The sequence below is a fragment of the Hemitrygon akajei genome, chromosome 15, assembly GCF_048418815.1.
Source record: "Hemitrygon akajei chromosome 15, sHemAka1.3, whole genome shotgun sequence".
Taxonomy (NCBI): Eukaryota; Metazoa; Chordata; class Chondrichthyes; order Myliobatiformes; family Dasyatidae; genus Hemitrygon; species Hemitrygon akajei.
In genome coordinates this window covers 29,811,096-29,832,804 of record NC_133138.1, presented here as the reverse complement: position 1 = coordinate 29,832,804, position 21,709 = coordinate 29,811,096, and the positions used below count along the sequence as shown (strand labels likewise).

Here is a 21,709-nt window from a genome sequence, read left to right as displayed (position 1 = left end):
ACTAAGGAAAAGGATGTTGAATTGTGTAAGGTAAGGGAATCAAGTAGGGTAGTTATGGAAACTATGATGATTAACAAAGAGGAAGTACTGGCGCTTTTAAAGAATATAATAGTGGATAATTCTCCAGGTCCTGACAAAATATTCCCTAGGACCTTGAGGGAACTTAATGTAGAAATAGCAGGGGCTCTGACAGAAATATTTCAAATGTCATTAGAAACAGGGATGGTGCTGGAGGATTGGCGTACTGCTCATGTAGATCCATTGTTTAAAAAGGGTTCTAAGAGTAAACCTGGCAATTATCTTTGAAGTCAGTGGTGGGTAAATGAATGGAAAGTATTCTTAGAAATGGTATATATAATTATCTGGATAGACAAGATCTGATTAGGAACAGTCAACATGGATTTGTGCGTGGAAGGTCATGTTTGACAAATCTTATTGAATTTTTTTGAAGAGGTTACTAGGAAAGTTGATGAGGGTAAAGCAGTGGATGTTGTCTATATAGACTTTAGTAAGGCCTTTGACGAGGTTCCACACGGAAGGTTAGTTAGGAAAGTTTAATCATTAGGTATTAATACTGAAGTAGTAAAATGGATTCAATTGTGGCTGGATGGGAGATGCCAGAGAGTAGTGGTGGATAACTGTTTATCAGGTTGGAGGCCGGTGACTAGTGGTGTGCCTCAGGGATCTGTACTGGGTCCAATGTTGTTTGTCATATACATTAATGATCTGGATGATGGGGTGATAAATTGGATTAGTAAGTATGCAGATGATACTAAGATAGGTGGCATTGTGGATAATGAAGTAGGTTTTCAAAGCTTGCAGAGAGATTTATGCCAGTTAGAAGAATGGGCTAAAAGATGGCAGATGGTATTTAATGCTGATAAGTGTGAGGTGCTACATTTTGGTAGGACTAATCAAAATAGGACATACATGGTAACTGGTAGGGCACTGAGTAATGCAGTAGAACAGAGTGATCTAGGAATAATGGTGCATAGTTCCCTGAAGGTGGAATCTCATGTGGATAGAGTGGTGAAGAAAACTTTTGGTATGCTGGCCTTTATAAATCAAAGCATTGAGTATAGGAGTTGGGATGTAATGCTAAAATTGTACAAGGCAAATTTGGAGTATTGTGTACAGTTCTGGTCAACAAATTATAGGAAGGATGTCAACAAAATAGAGAGAGTACAGAGGAGATTTACTAGAATGTTACCTAGGTTTCAGCACCTAAGTTACAAAGAAAGGTTGAACAAGTTAGGTCTTTATTCTTTGGAGCGTAGAAGGTTGTGGGGGGGGACTTGGTAGAGGTATTTAAAATTATAAGGGGGATAGATAGAGTTGATAGGCTTTTTCCATTGAGAGTAGGGGAGATTCAAACAAGAGGACATGAGTTGAGAGTTAGGGGTAAAAGTTAGGGTAACACGAGGGGGAACTTCTTTACTCAGAGAGTGGTAGCTGTGTGGAACGAGCTTCCAGTAGAAGTTTTAGAGGCAGGTTTGATTTTGTCATTTTAAAAAAAAATGGATAGGTATATGGACAGGAAAGGAATGGAGGGTTATGGGCACGGACTAGAAGGGCTGAGATGGCCTGTTTCTGTGCTGTAATTGTTATATGGTTATACACGTGAGTGATGATAAACCTGCTTCTGATATGAGTCTCTATCATGGACTGAGAGTGGGAAGAAGGCAGGGAGAGCGGAATCATGGCTGGGAAAAGGGGAAGAGAGAGAGAGGAAGGATTGTGAAGCACCAGAGAAACATTCTGTAATGATCAATAAACCAATTGTTTGGAAGCAAATGACCTTGCCTGGTATAGACAGGCTATTTAGTAGGGATCACTTCCCATGGTAGAAGATTCTAAGACCAAAGGACATAGACTTAATTGATAATTGGTCAATTATTATGTGAAAACTATGTTTACATGCCATCCCTACTGATAATTTCACCACATCAGAGCATCGAGGCAGTATGAAGAGTAAAGTAATATCAGGTTGCAGAACGTATTGATATCTTTACAGAGAAGGCCATTGTCCAGTTCTTCCATTCTGACCATGGTAGAGCACGATGAAGAATTTTCAGGCCTACTGTATTATACTCTGTATTAGGTGCTCTCATCCAATTTGGCATGATTCTCTTTAGCAGAAGATATATATGCAGACAATGGTGACCTTGTGAGTTGAGTTTGTACCCAATATTTGGTCTGTGCACATCACCATTCACTCTGAATCTCACTGGTCTGTTTCCCACAGTTGAGGTAAGCCCAGAACAGCCTGTGGTGGGCAGTGATGTCACCCTCAGCTGTACCATCTCCAGACTCCCAGATACCGTCAGTCTCCATTGGAAACCAATGGTTTCATCCCAACAGAACAGGAGAAACACTGATCACATCCGGCTGAATAACACCGTCTATCTGATGGTCCGACACGTTACTGTGGAGGATGGGAAGTTATATCAGTGTGAAGTGCGGGAAAACGGAAACGTTGTTTTCACAAGCAAAGCAGATTTTGCTGTGAAGGATGGTAAGTGTTAATACTTGCTATTAGATACTGAAGAGACATGTTACAACATCATCATATTCGGGCAAAATCTGACTCTCTGCCTGAAGGGTACATAAAGTGAGATGGTGATATCTTGGCTAGCAAAATGTGGTCAAGATCATTCAAAAGGGCAGATTCTGAACTTTAGCTCATAAAGGCTGCACCCTAATTCACAGGAATTATGTCACTGAGTGATTGGAGCATGGGAATCGTACTATCTAACAAAGTACTACAGTAGTGAATGGCAATAATACTTGTGAAGGGACTGAAAATAGCATCATTTCAGTCCAGATTTCTCATAACTTCATATATTGCTGCCAGAAAAAAAAATTCAGAACATATGTGAGTGATGATAAACCTGATTCTGAAATGGGTCTCTGTTGTGGCCTGAGAGTGGGAAGGGGTCAGAGAGAGAGAGACATCATGGTTGGGAAAAGGGGATGGAGCAGGATGCACCGGAGAGACTTTCTGCAATTATCAAAAAACCAGTTGTTTAGAATCAAATGATCTTGTCTGGTGTTTTAGGGCTGTGTGTGCCTGCACCCAAGCCACTCCCCGCTCCTGGCACTCCTTCTCGGCCACCTGCCACAGCTCTAATGGTGCTTATCATAGTGCTGGCAGCTGGGCAAATCCTAATATGAATATGAATACGTTTGAATATGTTAGGACTTTATTCCCTGGATTTTTGGAAAAAGAAGATGATCTTTTCAGGGGTATTGATAGGGTAAATACATTCTGACTTTTTCCCTTCAGGCTTGGTGTGATTAGAACTAGAAGTCACAGATTTTGGATGAACGATGAAAATTTAAAGGTAATCTGAGGGGAAACTTCTTCACTCAGAGAATGGTGCAAGTCTGAAATGTGAACCATGTGCTGGATGCAGGTTCAATTGCAACATTTAAGAAAAGTGTGGGTAGGTACATGGATGAGAGATACGGATGAATTTCTTTGGCTGGAGAGTGGTTGATCTGTGAAGTTTATTGCCCAGCCAAGTTATCGGGTATAGTTAAAGCAAATGTTGATGCAGTGGTTTCTTGATTAGAAAGTTACAGGGAAAAGGTAGGACAGTGGGACTGAGAGAGATAATAAATTAGCCATGAAAGAATGGTGGAGCAGATTCATCGGGCTGAATTACCTAATTTTGCTCCGATGCAATATGATCTGATGGAAAGGGGTATGATCCTGGTGTGGGTACACGGGACTAAGCAGGAAAATAGGTCACCCAGGGCTAAATGGGCCAAGTGGCCTGCTTTTGTGCTGTAGTGCTCTATGACTCTATAACTCTACAATGCTGACTGACGAGGGAGGTCCACACAAGAAAAGTTGCAAATTTCGGATTGGCTCACCAGGCACCCTAGAGGTTGACCACAGTTACAGTGCATTCTACTGACCCAGCAACAGGCTCATTGCTTCTTGCCAGATGGTCCTGACTTAAAGGTAGGGGTTATGACGAGAGATTTGCTGATGATTTCAACATTATCACCAAGGTTAATTGCGAGGCTACAGGAATTTATCATTGGACTGGGCAAGTGTGATAAACATGGCAAATGAAGCTGATTCCAGAGGTCAGAATCCGGTTTATTACCACTAGCACGTAATGTGAAATTTGTTAACTTAGCAGCAGCAGCACTTCAATACTATTCCTTATTTTTGCAGAGAAAAAAATATAAATAAACAAGTAAATCAACTGCATATATTGAATAGATTTTTTTTTTAATTGTGCAAAACAGAAATACTGTATATTAAAAAAAAGTGAGGTAGTGTCCAGAGATTCAATGTCCATTTAGGAATCAGATGACAGAGAGGAAGAAGCTATTCCTGAATCATTGAGTGTGTGCCTTCAGGCTTCTGTATCTCCTACCTGATGGTAACAGTGAGAAAAGTGCATGCCCTGGGTGCTGGAGGTCCTTAATAATGGATGCTGCCTTTCTGAGATACTGTTCTTTAAAGATGTCCTGAGTAATTTGTAGGCTAGTACCCAAGATGGAGCTGACTAGATTTACAACCTCCTGCAGCTTCTCTCGGTCCTGTGCAGTAGCTCCTCCATACCAGACAGTGATGCAGCCTGTCAGAATGCTCTGCACAGTACAACTATAGAAGCTTTTGAGTGTATTAGTTGACATATCAAATCTCTTCAAATCCTAATAAAGTATAGCCGCTGCCTTGACTTCAGGTAAGGCTGAGGGTGCATGATGAATGGTGGGTTACTGTGCAGAGGAACAGAGGGATTGTGGATTTCATATGCTCAGACATCTGAGGTATCAGGGTAAGTAGACAAGATGCTTCTTGAGGCAAATTGAATGCATGGCTTTATTAGTTGAGAAAAGGCCTGTAAGAGCACACAGGACATGCATGAAACACTGGTTGAGGTATAACCACACGGTTCTGGGGAGCTGACAACAGGAAGGAAGCAATTGCACCTGACAGGAGAGGGAATGTATGCATATATGGGCCAACGGCGGAAATGGAAACATGATTTATGGTCGATTCCTGAAGTAAAGGAAGTTGAGGTGATAGTTAATCGAAGTGTCCAAAACCATCGGAGGTCCAGACAGGGAGAGTCCCTTTCTTTCAGCAGAGACAGAAATAACTTGGCAACGGATCTGAGGGGATTAGTGGGAGGATTAGAAGAGATTTGGGGAAAACTTTTCTTTACACACAGAGTGTTGAGCATGTGGAGCTCACTATCTGAAGATAGTAAAGGCAGAGGCCCTCATCTTATTAAAAAGCACCCGAATGAGCACAAAGTTCCATTGCCCATAGTGTTCCACACTTGGAGGATTGGCAGAAGGATTTCCTTTCTGTCAGCAGTATTGTCATGGGCTAGTTCTGTCACCGGCACTGGCCTACCTGCCATCAAGAAATATACAGAATGGTGCCAGGAAAACACCAGAAATATGAAGGATCTCACCAACCCTCATGGACTGTTTCCCATGTCCATCAGGGAAGAGGCTATGCAACATCCATGCCATTCAAAAACATCCATTATCCCACCCCACCACCCCTACATACAGTATGGGTAGGGGAGGACGTTGAACAAAGAAATAGCCATTCACAATGAAAAGACCCATAAGTTATCTCCAACTCAAACAGTGACATTGTTTGATGGAAACCTATGGGACTGCCCATTTACTCAGTAAGGTGAGCTCTGGAGGAAAAATTTTGTTAAAAGAAGGCTCAAATTACCAAGCCCATGACATCACAGCACAAAATAATCAAACTTTATCAAGAAAAGATACTATTAAAACATTTCTCTGGGAACTTCTCTCTTTTGACTTCAGGCCTGTATAGATTTCAAATTGTTCAGAACACACGATTATACAAGGTCAGCCCTTCAGAAGAGAGATACGGAGGAATTTCTTCAGCCAGAGGGTCATGAATCAGTGGAGTTGCTGGCCACAGACAACTGTGGAAGTCAAGTCTTGGGTTTATTTAAAGTAGAGGTTGATAGGTGCTTGATTAATAAGGATGTCAAACTTTGCAGGGAGAAGGCAGCAGGTTGGAGTTGGAAAGGATATTAAATCAGCCATAATGAAATGGCGGAGCAATTCAATGAGTTGAATGGTCTAATTCTGCTCCTATGTTTTATGAACTATAAATTGATCAATATAAATCTGTAGATCAAAACATAAAGAGTTTTTAGAAATTGGCGGTCAATAATTTTCTGTTATTTTCTCTTTATCTGAGAAATCATTGAAATGTGTTCTAACATAGTATTCTTCATGTCCATTGCAGAATTATATCAAAGCCAAAAAACCATATATCGTTCAGGCACAGGTAACAGTGAACTCAACCTGATCTGTTTCCAGAGAACAGATTACTGGAGTAGTGCTAAATGGATTTGGAATGCACATCTTCACCAAATCCAGAACAGAGAAGTAATGACTGCCTCAAGATCACAGTCAGTCCAAGCTGACACGACTTACTTCAGGAATCGAATGGTGACCACAGAGCTCAAATTTAATGGCAATGATTTCAGTGCAAGCATTGTCCCAGTGCTGTCTGAAGATGCAGGAGTTTACAAGTGTTACATGGAGTCAGTTCTCATTGTGACTATTGAACTAATCACAGTGAAAGGTAGGAGAGTAAAGCTCAGTCATTAATCTACAATAACTTTCTGGCATTAAAAAGTTTTAGCAACACTCTTTTAAAAAAAAAGGTCACAGAAGCCAATCACAAATGATGCACCATCAATAACTCACGCTGAGACTTAGGAAGCGAGATATCGGCTTTTATTGACTGGAAGAATAAACAACACTACATCCTGGGGAAAATGAGGGAGAGCAGCAGCCCACAGTCGCCTTTATACAGGGGTCTGTGGGAGGAGCCACAGGAGCAGTCAGCAGGGTCTGTGGGAGGAGCCACAGGAGCAGTCAGACAGGTATATCTAGTTCACCACAACAAACAAGATAAAATCTGCAGATGCTGGAAATCCGAGCAGCACACACAAAATGCTGGAGGAACTCAGCAAGCCAGGCAGCATCTATGGAAAAGAGTACAGTCGACGTTTCGGCTGAAACCCTTCAGCAGGACTAGTGCTGCCAGCTCCCTCATATAATTGTCCCTGTTTCAGGACTAATACTGAACAAATGTGTAGTTCTAGAAGGATGTTTCCTCACAGTTCTGAGCTTAGGAAGTGGAGCTGAAAGGATTTTTGCAACACCAATGGCCAGCAATATTTCAACATCCTAAAGCATGTATATGTTAGTGTTAGTAAGCTGTAAGTAAGGATTCATTATGGTGTTAAGCTACAATCTCAGTCAAGATCATGGATCAAGTTTAGTTAAGTTATTTTAGGTTTATAGGGAGACCGGGGTCCAGACTAAAGCCAGAAGGTTGATCAGGTTTGGTGACAAAGAGGGGAGTTAAAAGTCATGTACAGGGACATGGGGGAATTGGAGGACAGGACGAAGAATAAGTCTAAGTTTCAGATTCCACACCAAGTTTGAAGGCCAGGGGCATGGCCTGACAAAAGTTCAAGGCCTAGTTTTCGAGGTCCCATCTTCCAAGAGTGTGGTGTTGGAGGCCGGAGTTTCAAGCCCTTATCCAGGTTCCTCATTCATCATCATCTGCAAGTCCTGGGTCAATACCGAAGATCAACCCCAAAGATTGACTAGAGACCTGGATTGGAACCTAATGGTCAATCAGAAGTCCAGAATAAAACTTGAAGGTCTATCAGAAGTCCAGTTGAGGCCCCATGGTCAGAGCACCAAGTCCGTTAGGGAAGTTGGGACCCAGTGTTTGTAAATCCATGAGGCAAAAAAATGAAGGCAGTCTGCCCTAGGGTTAAAGGACTGTGTGTCTGTGCGTGAGTGCACATGTGTGTGTGTGAGAAAGGGAACAGGCTTATTTCACTGTTGTTGTTTTGTTGCTTGGTATGTTCTGTTTTATTGTGTTTTGTGTTGTTCTGTTGAGCATTGTGGTGCCAGCATAGGTGAAAAGATGATATATGCCACATCTGACAATTTGGTCACTACTGCGTTGCAGGTGTCCAACAAGATAAACCTCTAAAGACGGAAGTCTTCCATTTTTAGAACAAGTGTAATGTGGAGCTTCCAAAGAGCAAACAATCAAAGATGTCAGCTTCAGCACTGTGGACCCTGTCTAGAAATTTCCTGCCTTAAGTGCCCTTTGAACATGGAAATTTCCTTGCCTTACGCACACCTCTGGTAAACATAGTCATCATTGCTTGCATTTTAGTGCACACGTTCATTCCCCAGCAACATAGCCCAGTAGTTGGAACAGTCCTAAAGTAACTCACACACGCACACACTCACACACACACATACACACACAATGCGGAAGGAATTCAGCAGGTCAGGCAGTACTTAAGGACTTATGGCAAGGAATAAAGAGTCAATGTTTCAGATGAGACTCTTCATCAGGACTGGAAAGGTAGGAAGGATGAGAAGGAGTACAAGCTGACAGGTGATTAGGTGAGGGAGGAGGATGAAGTTGAAGCTAGGAGGTGATAGGCGGAAAAGGTAGAGGGCTGAAGAAAAATAAATCTGATAGGAGAGGAGAGTAGACAATGGGAGAGAGGGAACGAAAAGGGATACCAGAGGGAGGTGATAGGCAGGTGAGAAGAAGAGAGAGGGTAAGAGGGGAGCTAGAAAGAAATTGGAAAAAAGAGAAAAGGGAGGGGGGAGAAGAAATTTCCTTAAGTTAGAGAAATTGATATTCTAGTTGTTTGTAGATTGTTTCCTGTGGTGACAGCAGTGAGAAAAGATGGATTTGTTATTGTCTTGGTACCACAACTTTAATCATGTTTTGCCACTTATTTTTGACTGGATGAACTGCAGACACTTCTCCTTTTGCAAGGTGTCAGCTGGCCTCTTTATTTTTAGGAGGACCTCCAAAGATTATCAGGTGGTAGCTGGTTTTAGACAGTTTACTTACAGTTTCTCGAGCTGGCTATGAGTGCAAGGGAAATGTATCTGACACTTTTCATCAGACTCCTTTGCAGCCTTCAGTATTACTGAGACCTGTGGTTTTAACAAAAGTGAACAGTGCCAGTCTTATGAGCAGCAATTTTGTACAAAATTTTAACCAGGAATTGCACAGCTATCGATGTAACTTGCTCCAAACAGAAATTGCTGAAAACACTCAACAGTTCAGACAGTATTTGTGGAAAGAGAAAGAGGGTTAATGTTGTCAAAGGGTCTCAGGGCTGAAAGGCTATTTTTGCTCCACTTTCTACAGATGTTGTTTAATCTGCTTGGTGTTGTTGATGTTTTCTCTATTTTTATTTCAGATTTCCATCATCTGAAGCATATAATTTTAAAAAACCCAATATAATTTGTTCACTCTGGGCAAAAGAAAAGCAATATTGGAACACATAAATTTCTCATATTACAAAGATTTCTGTTAATGACAGCCATTAATTCCCAAAATTGCCATTTTTTAAATCACAATGCTTCATCTTAACTTCGTAAAGATTTCTGGGACAGAATGTCAGCGATGTTATTCAAAATCTTAATTATGTTCTTGTGTCCACAGTGACAGCTGAACCATCTGATTCAGTGACTCAGGGAGACACCATTATCTTGTCCTGTTCTGTGTCGAAGGTCACCGAATCAGTGAGACTGTTATGGATCAATGATCACGGCAAAACTGTTCTTGAAAAGACACTGAAAGGGGAAGAGAAATCTATGAGTTTGATGATTAAGAAATTTGATAAAGACAGATGGAGTTGGAAGTGTGGTTTATTCCATCAAGACAGGCTCCAGCTTTTAGTCCCTTACTACTTGGACCCCAGCGGTAAGTGACGTGGTGTTTGTTTTTTATACAGTACAGTCCCAGATTATAGAGGGATTATGTTCCTGGTGAGCCGCCTATAACACTATTTTCCATAATGTGAATTATAGACAAAAATTGACATTTGTTGCTTCTTTCACATTTTGTGTTTCCCCTATAAATTCCGTGAGAGTGAATTTTTATTCTATATCTCAAATACTTTGGTTGTGACTTGAGAATTGTCATTACTCAAATGTGCTTAGAATTCTTATCCAAGGATCGCTTCCATTGTGGAGCAGCTTGTGAGTTCCTGAGATCCCATGGGTGATGCCGTCTGGAGCTCAGCCTGACCCTGGTGATAAGGTCAAGGGGGTGATTCCGAACAAAGAGTGATCCAAAACCTCAATGGTGGAATTAATAGAAGATGATGATACATCACAATAGCAGTGAAGGTGGAGAAAGGTTGCAGTAGTGAAGGGTCTTGATTGCCATGCCACTGGACCCTGACCTCAAACTGTCAAGGACTATGTGGTGGCTGCAAGAGCAGCAGCCTCCACACATTGAACAAAGTCACACAGGGGGATTTGCCATTAAGAGAATATCTCCCAGGAGAAAATCATACTTGACTCAAGTGATTGGACGACTAATCAGAATCCTCTAATCCTCTAAATATTCCTATACTCCCTCCTGTAGATTCTATGCTGGAACCCCCACGTTAATGATCAATGCTTAGAATTATATTGTATATACTTCAGGACTATTTGTGTCACTTATAAAGCTAGTAATTTTCACTGTGAAGATGCTGACTTCTTGAACCACTCCAATTCAAATACCGATGGAAGACACAAGAGACTGCAGATGTGTTGTAGAGCAATGTACAAAGTACTGGAGGAAGTCTGCAGGTCAGGAAACATCAATGGAGGAAAAAAAAACAGTTAACATTTTGGATCGAGGCCCTTTGTCTGGACCGCTACACAAGTCTGCAATGCTGCCAGTCCAGATGAAGGGCCTTGACTCGAAGCATTTCACTATACAACTTAGAATGGAACTCCACCAGTACTGATGGATTTCCCATGGATTTCGTCAACATCAAAAGGCAGGAAAAGTGCTTCTAAGTCAAAATGAGTGTGAAATGTGGGTGGTAATAGAGGCAACTACAATTAGGAGTCATAGATCAGCACATGGATGTAAGCAAATTGGATAATTATGGACTGTGTAGGAGTGACAAATTTGATTGATCATGGAATATGTATGTGTAGGTCGGCACATCATGGTCTGTACTGTTCTATCTTATACCGTATGTTCTAAGATGTAATCTCCAGCCTGCTCTCATAATACAGTTTTCATCTGGCCAGACAAGTTAAAGTTAGTCGGGAGTGACATTTTGTTGTTGATGGTGAAGTACTCTGTGTTGCAGGAGGCATTGAATAAATTGAATAAATTTATTCAATAAATTGAATAAACTTGATCTTTGTTTAAAAAATATTTGGCAAGGACATCACTCACCACTAAATTGGCCATGCCTCATTATCAGCCAGCCCATGCTATATGCACACATGGACTATTCTATTCCCTGCAGCTGTCACTGGATATGACCAGTGCAAGCCTCAGCAGGAATCTCTGTTTCTGGCCTTTGGATGGCCATTGCTAAGGCAGTTGGAGATGGTTGGGTCTAGGATACTGCCCTGAGGAATTCCTGTGCTGCAGGGGCTGATGTACCGGCTTCCAAACCCCATAACCAACTTCAGCTGTTCCACACACAGGAGCAACTTCATTTTGACTCTCATTAACTTTGCTTTTTAAACTGTTCTTTTCACTATGCCCCTTAGTTGCTGCACTTGGACAAATTCTGCTCAGAAGAGGGAGAAAATACTCATCATGTTGGATCAGGTGTTGATTAAGCTACTGGCTTTGTTCTGGAAGCTTCTGACAGAGTCTTTTGGAGCATTTTGGAGATACACTCATAAAACCATGTCACTACACCTGTGGAATTTACCCTCAAATTAATCAGAAACTGTTCAGGGATCAAAATTGTAGTTTTTCTGCCCCGGTAAATGCAGCCACCTCTCATTGTCACTTCAGAGTTTGCTGTAACCCCTGAAATCAGATTCAGATTCACATTTATATATCGCTGTATATCAAATGCACTGTTCGTGTCAACAACCAACACATCCATTTGCATGGAGCAGTCCACAATTTTTCTGCACATTCTGGTGTTAACGTAGCATACCCACAATGCACAGTAGATCTTCACAGAATGCAACAAGCGACAAAACAACAACAGCAAAACAAGTCCTGCTCCTCCCTACACAGATACACAGTCCTCCAAACCCAGAACAGAACGCCTTCAGCCTCTAACCTTCAGAGTCTGCTCACATGGCATTCTGACCTTTAACTGACTTGGTTCTCACTGTTTTTTGATTGGTGATCTTCTGATCTATTAATGCAGAAAGCGAGATCAAGCATCCATTATCTTTGAATCTTTATATGCATTGTTTCACACCAGTTAATGTTGTTGTTTGCCCCAGTAATTGAGAGAAATAAATAGAACATTATTGTGTGTATGTTTGGAATCTGAGAATCCAGCACATTTATAATCAGAGTCTTTATGAGAAAAGGACTGTTCCTCTTCCAGCTGGATAGTATGTCATAAGACCATAAGACATAGGAGCAGCATTTAGCCATTCAGCCATTGAGTTTGCTCTGCCATTCCATCATGGCTGATTTATTATTCCTCTCAACCCCCTTCGGCTGCCTTCTCCCCATAACATTTGATGCCCTGATTAATAAAAATATACCATCAATGTCCACCTTAAGTATACCATATGATGTGGCCTGCACAGCCATCTGTGGCAATGAATTCTATAGATTCACCACCACCTGGCTACAGAAATGTTTTCTCTTCTCTGTTATAAATGGACAACCCTCAGTTCTGAGGGTGTGCCCTTTGTCCTAGACTCCCCCACTACAGGAAACATCCTCTCCACATCCACTTTATTGCCTCCAAAGTAACCAATAAGTTTCAAGACCTTGGCCTCAATACTCTTCATCTCAGGTTCTTGATATTTATTACTTTTTTTTATTTCTTGTTGTACTTGCACAGTTTGCTGTCTTTTGCACACTTGTTGAGCACCCAAGTTGGTGCGTTATTTCACTGATTCTGTTATGGTTTTTGCTCTATTATGGACTTATTGAGTATGCCCACAAGAAAATGAATCACAGGGTTGTATATCGTGACATATATGTACGTTGATAATAAATTTACTTTGAACTTTGAACCTTTTAACTGGTTCGACATTCAAAGTTTAACAGGTTGCAATGAGATCTTCTAAACTGCAGTGACTACAGAGCCAGAGCCTAAAAAACTCCTTACCTGATATTTCCTTTGATACGTTCAATCCTGCCACCCTGGTTCTGTACATTGTTCAATACCTATTGAAGATAAATTTTCTACAATAATGCTAATTGTACATTTAGATTGAGAAGTTATTATCTGACTTTAAAATATGTTCTCTCCACACACCTCCCCCCAACTTTTCTTGCAGGAAACGGAACTTCTATTTACTTTTTCCATAAGGAAGGAAACTTTGTACTGAAAGGGCCAGATAATCCTGGGAATAGTTCAATTGATTTGGAATGGAGTCCACACACAGGGCAACAAACCACAAAGCGATTGGCCACTTTTTACAGAGAAGATCAGTGGTGGGCTGTACAATGGAGTGATGAGAACAGTAAAACAAACATTTCCCGGAGGTTATATGCTGAGTGGGGTACTCATAATCTGAGAATCCAGAAACCCATCTTTGAAATTGCAGGACTGTTCATCTGGAATCAGACACAGTCTGATGGGAGCATCCTAAGACAGTGTGAAATATTTGGGGTCAAAGGTAAGTCCTTCAGAATGGAAGAAATATTCCAAACATAACACTGACACTTTGTCGTGATCTTCCACTTCCAATACCCCAGAGCTCCCCCCATCTCCCTGCCCGCAATGACACCTGAACCATTTGTTACTAAGTAGTTTGAGCTCTTGAGGATGCAGCTTGAGAATGGTGACCACGTCTCTGGATGACACAATTGGAGCCTCACTCCCTATACCACCCTTGTTCTCTCTGACAACACTTCCATTGTAATTGACTCTCTCTGTAGCATCAGACTCCTCAGCCAGCTACGATAACTTCACGCTCCTCAACACTGAACTGATCCCACAACCTATAGGCTCACTTTCAAGGACTCTACAACTCATGTTCTCAGTTTTACTTATTTATCTATCTGTCTGTTTACACCTTGTACTTGTAAAGTTTGTCTTCTTTTGACCATTGGTTGTTGCCAATCTTTGTTTCTGTGTAGTTTTTTTCATTGAGTCTACTGTATTTATTTTATCTACTATGAAGGCCCACAAGAAAATGAATCCCCAGGTGGTATATAGTGACATCTATGTACTTTGATATTAAATTTATCTTGAGTTTAGAGCTTTTAAACAGGTGAAATCAGTATAAATAACCATAGAATGATAACATTATTTCAGAAGATGCAAAATTAAAATCATTTCTGAGAATGCAGGAGAATTTACAAGAATGTTCAAAGTTCAAAGTAAATTTATTATCAAAGTGCAAATATATCACCATATACAGCCCAGAGATACACTTTCTTCAGGCATATTCAATATATATATATATATATATACACACACATATTACACACACACACACACACATACATACAACAAATCAGAAAGGTTCATTCCTTCTCAGATTGGCCAGCTATCCAAGAGTCAAGGTCATGTTGACTTGGGTTCTAAAAAGGAATATTTTGTTTTAATGTTGGACACTTCTGGTGATTATAGTAGAATGTCACAAAATAATGAAATGAGTACATTCAGAGGAACACTTTAAAAGATTTGACCTTCTCACAGAGATAATCCCATTAATGTTTTATGAAAATTCATCTCATTCATTTCCCATCAAATAAATAAATTACTATTTTGTTGTTAAATTTTGATTTTCTCCTTCAAAATGCTGTATAACTCACAATCTACCAGATGCTTTTGTGAACGGTATTAAATGAGGCTAATAACTCAAACTAAATTAGATTATGGTAACCAATGAACATAAGACAATGCAAATGATCAACACTACAGTTTTTGGAATGTCTTTTAATTTTAGCAAAAAATGTCAGGCAATCAGCATAGTGAAGAGCAAGCTATGTTTTGCACACAACTTATAACTTCAATGCATGACATTCAATTTAACAATTTAAATTTGGCCACCATCTCAACTAACAATCTGCATGTGCATCTGTGTAATAAAACTTCCCATCCACTTTTACTTGAGTTCTGGCTCATGTGAATCTGTAAGATCTTGACATAATATTTTGACTTTATATTATTGGTAATATAACTTTCAGTATTTTACTTAGAGGAAGAATATTACTGAAATATTAAGTACACAGCATTTCACTAATATATTAAAATATGGAAAAAAATTCAAACCTTAGCTAAGCTTATTTTTCAATGAAGATTGGAAAACTACATTTGAGTGAGCTGGGTAGGCTTAACTGAGAGGTCAAGTACAAAGAATATCTATTCTCAAAGTTCAAAGTGATTTTTTTATCAACTTACATGTATGTCACCATATATAACCCTGAGATTCATTTTCTTGAGGGCATAATCTTAGCACAGTATTGCACTGCAATCTCCCAGACACAAAGAGAGAGGGAGTGGTTACATGCATGTGCATCAGACTTGCAACATATTCTCACCCTTAAGCTGCAGGAGCAGAAATTAAGATGTGCTGTCGTTACTTTGCAGGGGGCCTGTGGTTCCTTGGGGATCCATAGACAAGTCTTTTACATTATCTGACCTGACCTCTCAGTGGACAATGGAGTGGGTGGGTAAAAATTCTTTCTTTTAAGTATTGAAAGGTGTCTGTTTGGTTAAATGGTAGTGTATCAGTTAGCATAACACTATCGCAGTTCAGAGCATTCTGAATATCAGGGTTCAATTCTGATGCTGACTGTAAGGAGTTTGTATGTTCTCCCTATGAACAGTATGGGTTTTCTCCAAGTGCCCCAGTTTGCTCCAACAGTCCAAAGACATACCAGTTATTAGGTTAATTGCTTAAAGGGGCATTAAATATCCTTAGGTGTCCATGTGGGTATTCTTGAGGTGCTACACAAAAATCTTTGTTGACTATATATGTTTAATTAGATCAGTACTTGATTATGGCTGTGTGGCTTATTGATCAGCTTCATTTTCAAATTTAAAATGTTTGGATGTGATGCAGTCTCAGGCTTTAAGAATGTGTTGTGGTGCAGTAAGATCATCTCCTGATTCAGCTTTACTGGTTGAATGGGACAATTACCTTTACAGTTGAGGAGGATAAAGTTGTTGTTAACATACTGAGTTAATTGAGGGGGCAGAGGAAGGATCACCCTGTTAAAAGTGTGTTGGAAGACTGTTGGGAACATCACAAGAAGGGTGTTTATAGTTTTTGGTGGCTGGGTTCTCATCATGCTAGGAATATGGGTTTGCAGAATTATGTAGTTTGTTGTACTGTAGCCTTTTTGAAAACCTCACCATGTTTTTTCCCAATGGCTTTAATTGATTTTAGGTTGCATGATTTAATTAAATCCAAGGAAGCTGATATGCCTGAGAGTCTGTTGGTTCATCAGTATGTTAAGGAAAATTATTGTAATATGTTAACCATTTATATTGATCAAAAGATTATTTAACGGGGAATGTCAGTGTGGCTATTTTTGTGCCTGACTTACTGGTAACAATAAAGAAACTTCTTACTAACTAATTATCAGTGTATACTGCTGTGCTGGTTGCCATCATTTTCAGTTTACAGTGGGAGGGGTAAATCTGTCCTTGTGAGGTTATAATTTGTTCAGATTCTTTTTCAGTTTTGACTAGTCTTAAAGCAGGTCATTCTAGCAGTAGTTCTGATTTACTGCTGGAAGCTCTTGATTTTATGTTCAAAGTACTGGTTTACATGTCTTCTTCTTTGGGTTCCTGCACATAGAGGTATTGAGAGAAATGAGCAGATTGATAGTTTGGCCAAAATATCTGTTAAAAGCTCATCCGTGGATATAGACCTTCTGCTTAGCAAATCAGAAGCTAAGAGGTTGATGGGGCTAAGAATTAAGGGATTATGGCAAGACTTGTGGGATAATGGTCATAAGGGGAGACACCTTTACAGAATATGTAAAACTGTTGGACTGATGGGGGAAGGGCATAAGACAAGAAGGGAAGGAATTATATTGACTCAACTACGAATTGGGCGTACTATGCTTAATCATTCCTTATATCTGTTGGAAAACATCACTCTGGGGTGTGTAGGTGTTGTCATCATTACAAAAGAGTTGAACACATTCTTTTACAATGTGAAGCATACATTGTAAAAAAATGCAAATGCAGGCTGTGCTACTAGATTTGGGCTTGACAGATTACATTTAAAAACTTTACTAACTTTAATTGACAATATTGTCTTTCATTATTTAAAATCGATAGGGCTTCTTGGGTTAGTTTAGTTTTCAGTTGATAAAGAACCAGTAGGAGTTTTATTTCCTAACTCTCTATGCCACACTCCGGATCAGTTGGTGGCGGTAGTACATTTTTGAGTTGGACTGCCATTCGCCATTAAAAGTCAGAAGAAGAAGAAGGAGAAGGTGGTTATTTGGTCATTGCAAATTGTCCTGTGACGAGGCTAGGGATAAATAAGTGGGTTGCTGATGGGTACGGCTCATTGAGCTGGAAGTGTGTGCTAGACCAATAAATAAATAAATTAAATTAATGAATTAACTGGGTTTTTTTTTGCTGTGAGACTACTATAGATAGAAGTTTTATAACACAAATATCTACAGGTGTTTAATGGAGTGTATTCTAACCTGCTGCATCACAACCTGGTCAGGAAACACCATTACCCAGCAACAGAATAGGCTAGTAACATGATGGATACAGCCAGTCCACCACAGACAAATATAGATGAGGGAGAGCAGGGATCCAAAGGGGATAGGAGGCCACTACTTGGAAGTGTTGATCTCCATCACTGGGTAAGGCTGGGTAGCATTTGGTGAACTATCTGCTCATAAGAAAAAGACTATTCTGCCTGGAGCAATTCAGAAACCCTGCGGGAACTGAACCACACATCATGTGTCTGTTTCCACAGTTGAGGCCGACTCCCAGAGACCTGCAATGGGCAGTGACGTCACCCTCAGCTGTACCATCTCCAGACTCCCAGATACCGTCAGTCTCCGCTGGAAACCAGTGGGCTCATCCCAGCAGAACAGGAGAAACACTGATCAGATCCGGCTGAATAACACCGTCTATCTGATGGTCCGACACGTTGGAACAGGAGATCCCAGTCTGTACACATGGGAAGTGCAGGAAAATGGCTCCATTGTTCTCACTGGAGACATCAATGTTGGAGTGGATAAGGGTGAGTCCAAAGCTTCCTAGGAGCAGGAATGAAATAGTTGCTGATTATAAATTGTTCCACATATTGTACAGTGAGCACACACTCCAATGTGGGATTTCACTGAAGCGTGTGGCCATTGCTTTTACCCTAGGATGCAGTGTAACCATAAAATGGTGACACTGAGATTGATAAAACCATTGAGGTGAACATAGTACTGGAACAGACATAATTACAGTACTGGACTGGCCAGTACAGTACTGGTGTGATCCCAATCTAGATGCCAATGTATACAAAATGTCACCTTCCTGTGTGTCATCTGAAAACTGCCATTTCCTTCATATGCGTGTGTTATCTAAAAGCCTGTTAACTTCCATCAATTTGACTGCTTCCATTGCTATGCCTGATATCCCATTCCAGCCACCTACCCACTCTGCATAAAGTAAGACCATAAGATGATGAACATAGGAGCAGAATTTGACCATTTAGCCACTGAATCTGCTCTGACATTTCATCACGGCTTATTATATCTCTCAACCCCATTCTCCTGCCTTCTCTCTGTAACCTTTGACATCCATACAAATCAAAAACCCATCAACCTCTGCTTTACACATGCCCAATGACTTTTCCTCCATAGCCATCTATGGCAATGAATTCCACAGATTCACCACTCTCTGCCTACAGAAATTCCTCCTCAGCTGTGTTCTACAGGGACATTTTCCTATTCTGAAGCTGTTCCCTCTGGTCCCAGACATCGCCCTATAGGAAGCATTCTCTCCATGTCCACACTATCTGGCCCTTTCATCAGTTTATACTTGCTCCTCATGTCATCTTTAAACTTTTACCCTCTAGCTTTAAAAGCATGTCCTCAAATGGCTGACATTTCTACCCTGGTGAAACGATTTTGACTGTCAACCCTACCTGTTTCCTCCCAGCCTCATGAATAGAACCGCCCAGCAGAATCAGTAGATTATTCCAATTCGCTTACAGGAATGCTGAACTGAAACAAACTGAATGCTGCTGGACTCCTGGTTTGATGTTTGATATTCTATGTGTCGTTCACTGACTTTTAGCCATTTACACAATTTGCTATTTTTCCATGCATTGGGTATTTGATGTTTTCTTGAACAGGTTCCATGGTCTTTCTTTGTTTCGAGGCAGCTGAGAAAAGACGAATCTCAGAGATGTAGTCTGCATACATACTTTGATAATAAATGTACTTCGAATCATTTGAACTTTGAATCTTTAGAATCAAAGGGACAAAATCTAAGAATGAAGAAAAGTGAATGGTCTTCCAGTCTATAATGGAACAGAGAAATACAGACTAATTAAAGGTGCAGATACAAGAGGAGCTTCTTGGCTGAGACGTTTCCTGGAATTCAGTACTGCTGTCCCTCACTCAATTGTTCTGAGTGACTTACACTTAGGGATGTCTTTGCCATCTACTACTATCAGATAGTATTGCTGTCTCCCTGTGTAAATGCCTGCAGTAGTGACAAATGAGTGAGGAGTGTTACAAAACAGAGAGTCAAAACGGTACTGCAGGCTTTACCTCCAGCAGGCACGGGGGTCCATGTTTGGAGAAGGTAGGCTTTGTTACACAGCTTAGCATTTGAGGAATCGGTCCCTAGTTTGGAAGGCAGCATTGCCATGGATGGCTGTGGAGGCCAAGTCTTTGGGTATATTTAAAGTGGAGGTTGATAGGTTCTTGATTAGTAAGGACGTCAAAAGTTACGGGGAGAAGTCAGAAGAATAAATTTGAGAGGGATAATAAATTAGCCATGATAGAATGGCAGAGCATACTCGATGGGCTGACTGGCCTAATTCTGCTCCTATGTCTTATGGACTTAAGGCATAGCCCAGTTCCTAGTTGACTTTCCTGTCCCATTGTGGTCTTCCCAGCTAAAATCCCAGAAGATAGAATTTGCCCTTGTGGAAAATTTGAAACAGCTATTTCTTGACATTAGTAAAAATCTAATTCTTTGTTCCCTGCCCCCCTTTTTCAGATTTGCATATGAAGGCATACACCATTTATCGGTCAGACAAAGATCACAGTGAACTCGACCTGATTTGTAAAGTTACTACTGATCTCAGTGAAACCAAATGGACTTGGAGGTCACAACATTTCTGGAATGAAGAAAAGAAAATAGCTTCAACTTACAGATCAGAACCTATCAAGGTCAACAGGACCTACTTTGGGAATCGATTGGTAGCAATAGAGGGAAATCTGAATGACACAAACTTCAATTTGAAGATTATCCCTCTGCGATTTGAAGATGCTGGAGTTTACACATGTTCACTGCAAGCTTTGAAATATGTGACCATTGAACTAATCACACTTAAAGGTAGGAGTTCATACATTGCCACCAAATTCAATGATAAAGTTATACTGAGATGCAGAGAGCACAGTTCACATTTCTGTGAAATTTCCCTGAATATTTCCTTACTCTCATAAGTGTGCTCCCCCAGAACACTTCAGGAGATTATTGGGTGTGTGTGGTGTCTATTAATGGTGGGTGTAGTCTGTGAAAACAATGGGAAAGGAGATGGATGGGTGGAAATTGATGAGAGTCATGATCTGGATTGGGGTGGGGAGGAAGATGAAGTCTAGACCTGTAGTGGGATGGAAAAGTGACAAAAAGGATTTAAGAATCCACCTGCACTTGATTGCCATCTCTGGACTGGAATCTGCTTGGTGAGGGTCACCTTAAGTCTTGTAGAAGCAGAACTCACAGGTGGGTTGGAAACTTGTTCCAAGGGTTCTGAGCTACAACCTCTTGGACCATCAACCCCAGTGAAAATCCAAGAAGTACATAGCCAGGGTCTTTGGTGTCTTAAACACTGGTGAGCAGATGAACCTAGGACTGGGTATGCAGAGCTGCTGATCCATGTTGCCAATTCCTGACTTATATTTACTTTAGCTTTTATAAATATGGCTACCATTGTGCACAAAACTATATTATGCTTTATTGAGAACCTTTGCTTCATCTGCCACAAAAGGCAGACTTTCCTGGTGGCTATCCATTTAATTGTACTCCCCATTCCCATTCTGACATGTCGGTCCATGGTCTGTTCTATGGCCACAATGAGGCTGTTCACAGGCTGGAGGAGCAACACCTCTGTCTGTGTAATCTCCACTCTGACAGCATGAACATCGATTTCTCCAGCTTGTGGATATTTCTATTCCACCCTCCTCCTTCTCCCTTTTTCCATTTCATATTCTGGCTCCCTGCCTATCCTTTCTCTTCTCCTCAACTGTCCATCACTTCCCTCTGATGCCCCTCCTCCATCTCTTTCTCCCATGGTCCACTATCCTCTCCTATCAGATTCCTTCCTCTTCAGCCCTTTATCTCTTCCATCTTTCACCTCCCAGCTTCTTACATCATTCCCCACTGTCCCACCACTACCCACATACCTCAAACCTCACCTGGTTTCACCTATCGCCTTCTGGCTTGTACTCCTTTCCTTCCCCCCACCTTCTTATTCTGGCTTCTTCCCACTTCCTTTTCAGTCCTGATGAAGG

At 40.8% G+C, this 21,709-nt stretch overlaps 1 protein-coding gene across 6 annotated transcripts in view; it reads left to right on the top strand.

The window, feature by feature from the left end:
• The window catches only part of LOC140739243 (uncharacterized), a 112,885-nt gene that overhangs the window by 27,550 nt on the left and 63,626 nt on the right, over positions 1 to 21,709 (top strand). For all 6 annotated transcript variants that reach the window (XM_073067363.1, XM_073067361.1, XM_073067365.1 and 3 more), the window contains exons 4-9: positions 2,246 to 2,515; positions 6,269 to 6,610; positions 9,533 to 9,793; positions 13,315 to 13,656; positions 17,941 to 18,210; positions 20,193 to 20,531. In XM_073067363.1, coding sequence (XP_072923464.1) covers positions 2,246 to 2,515; positions 6,269 to 6,610; positions 9,533 to 9,793; positions 13,315 to 13,656; positions 17,941 to 18,210; positions 20,193 to 20,531 — 1,824 coding nt within the window. The remainder of the gene's footprint in view (positions 1 to 2,245; positions 2,516 to 6,268; positions 6,611 to 9,532; positions 9,794 to 13,314; positions 13,657 to 17,940; positions 18,211 to 20,192; positions 20,532 to 21,709) is intronic.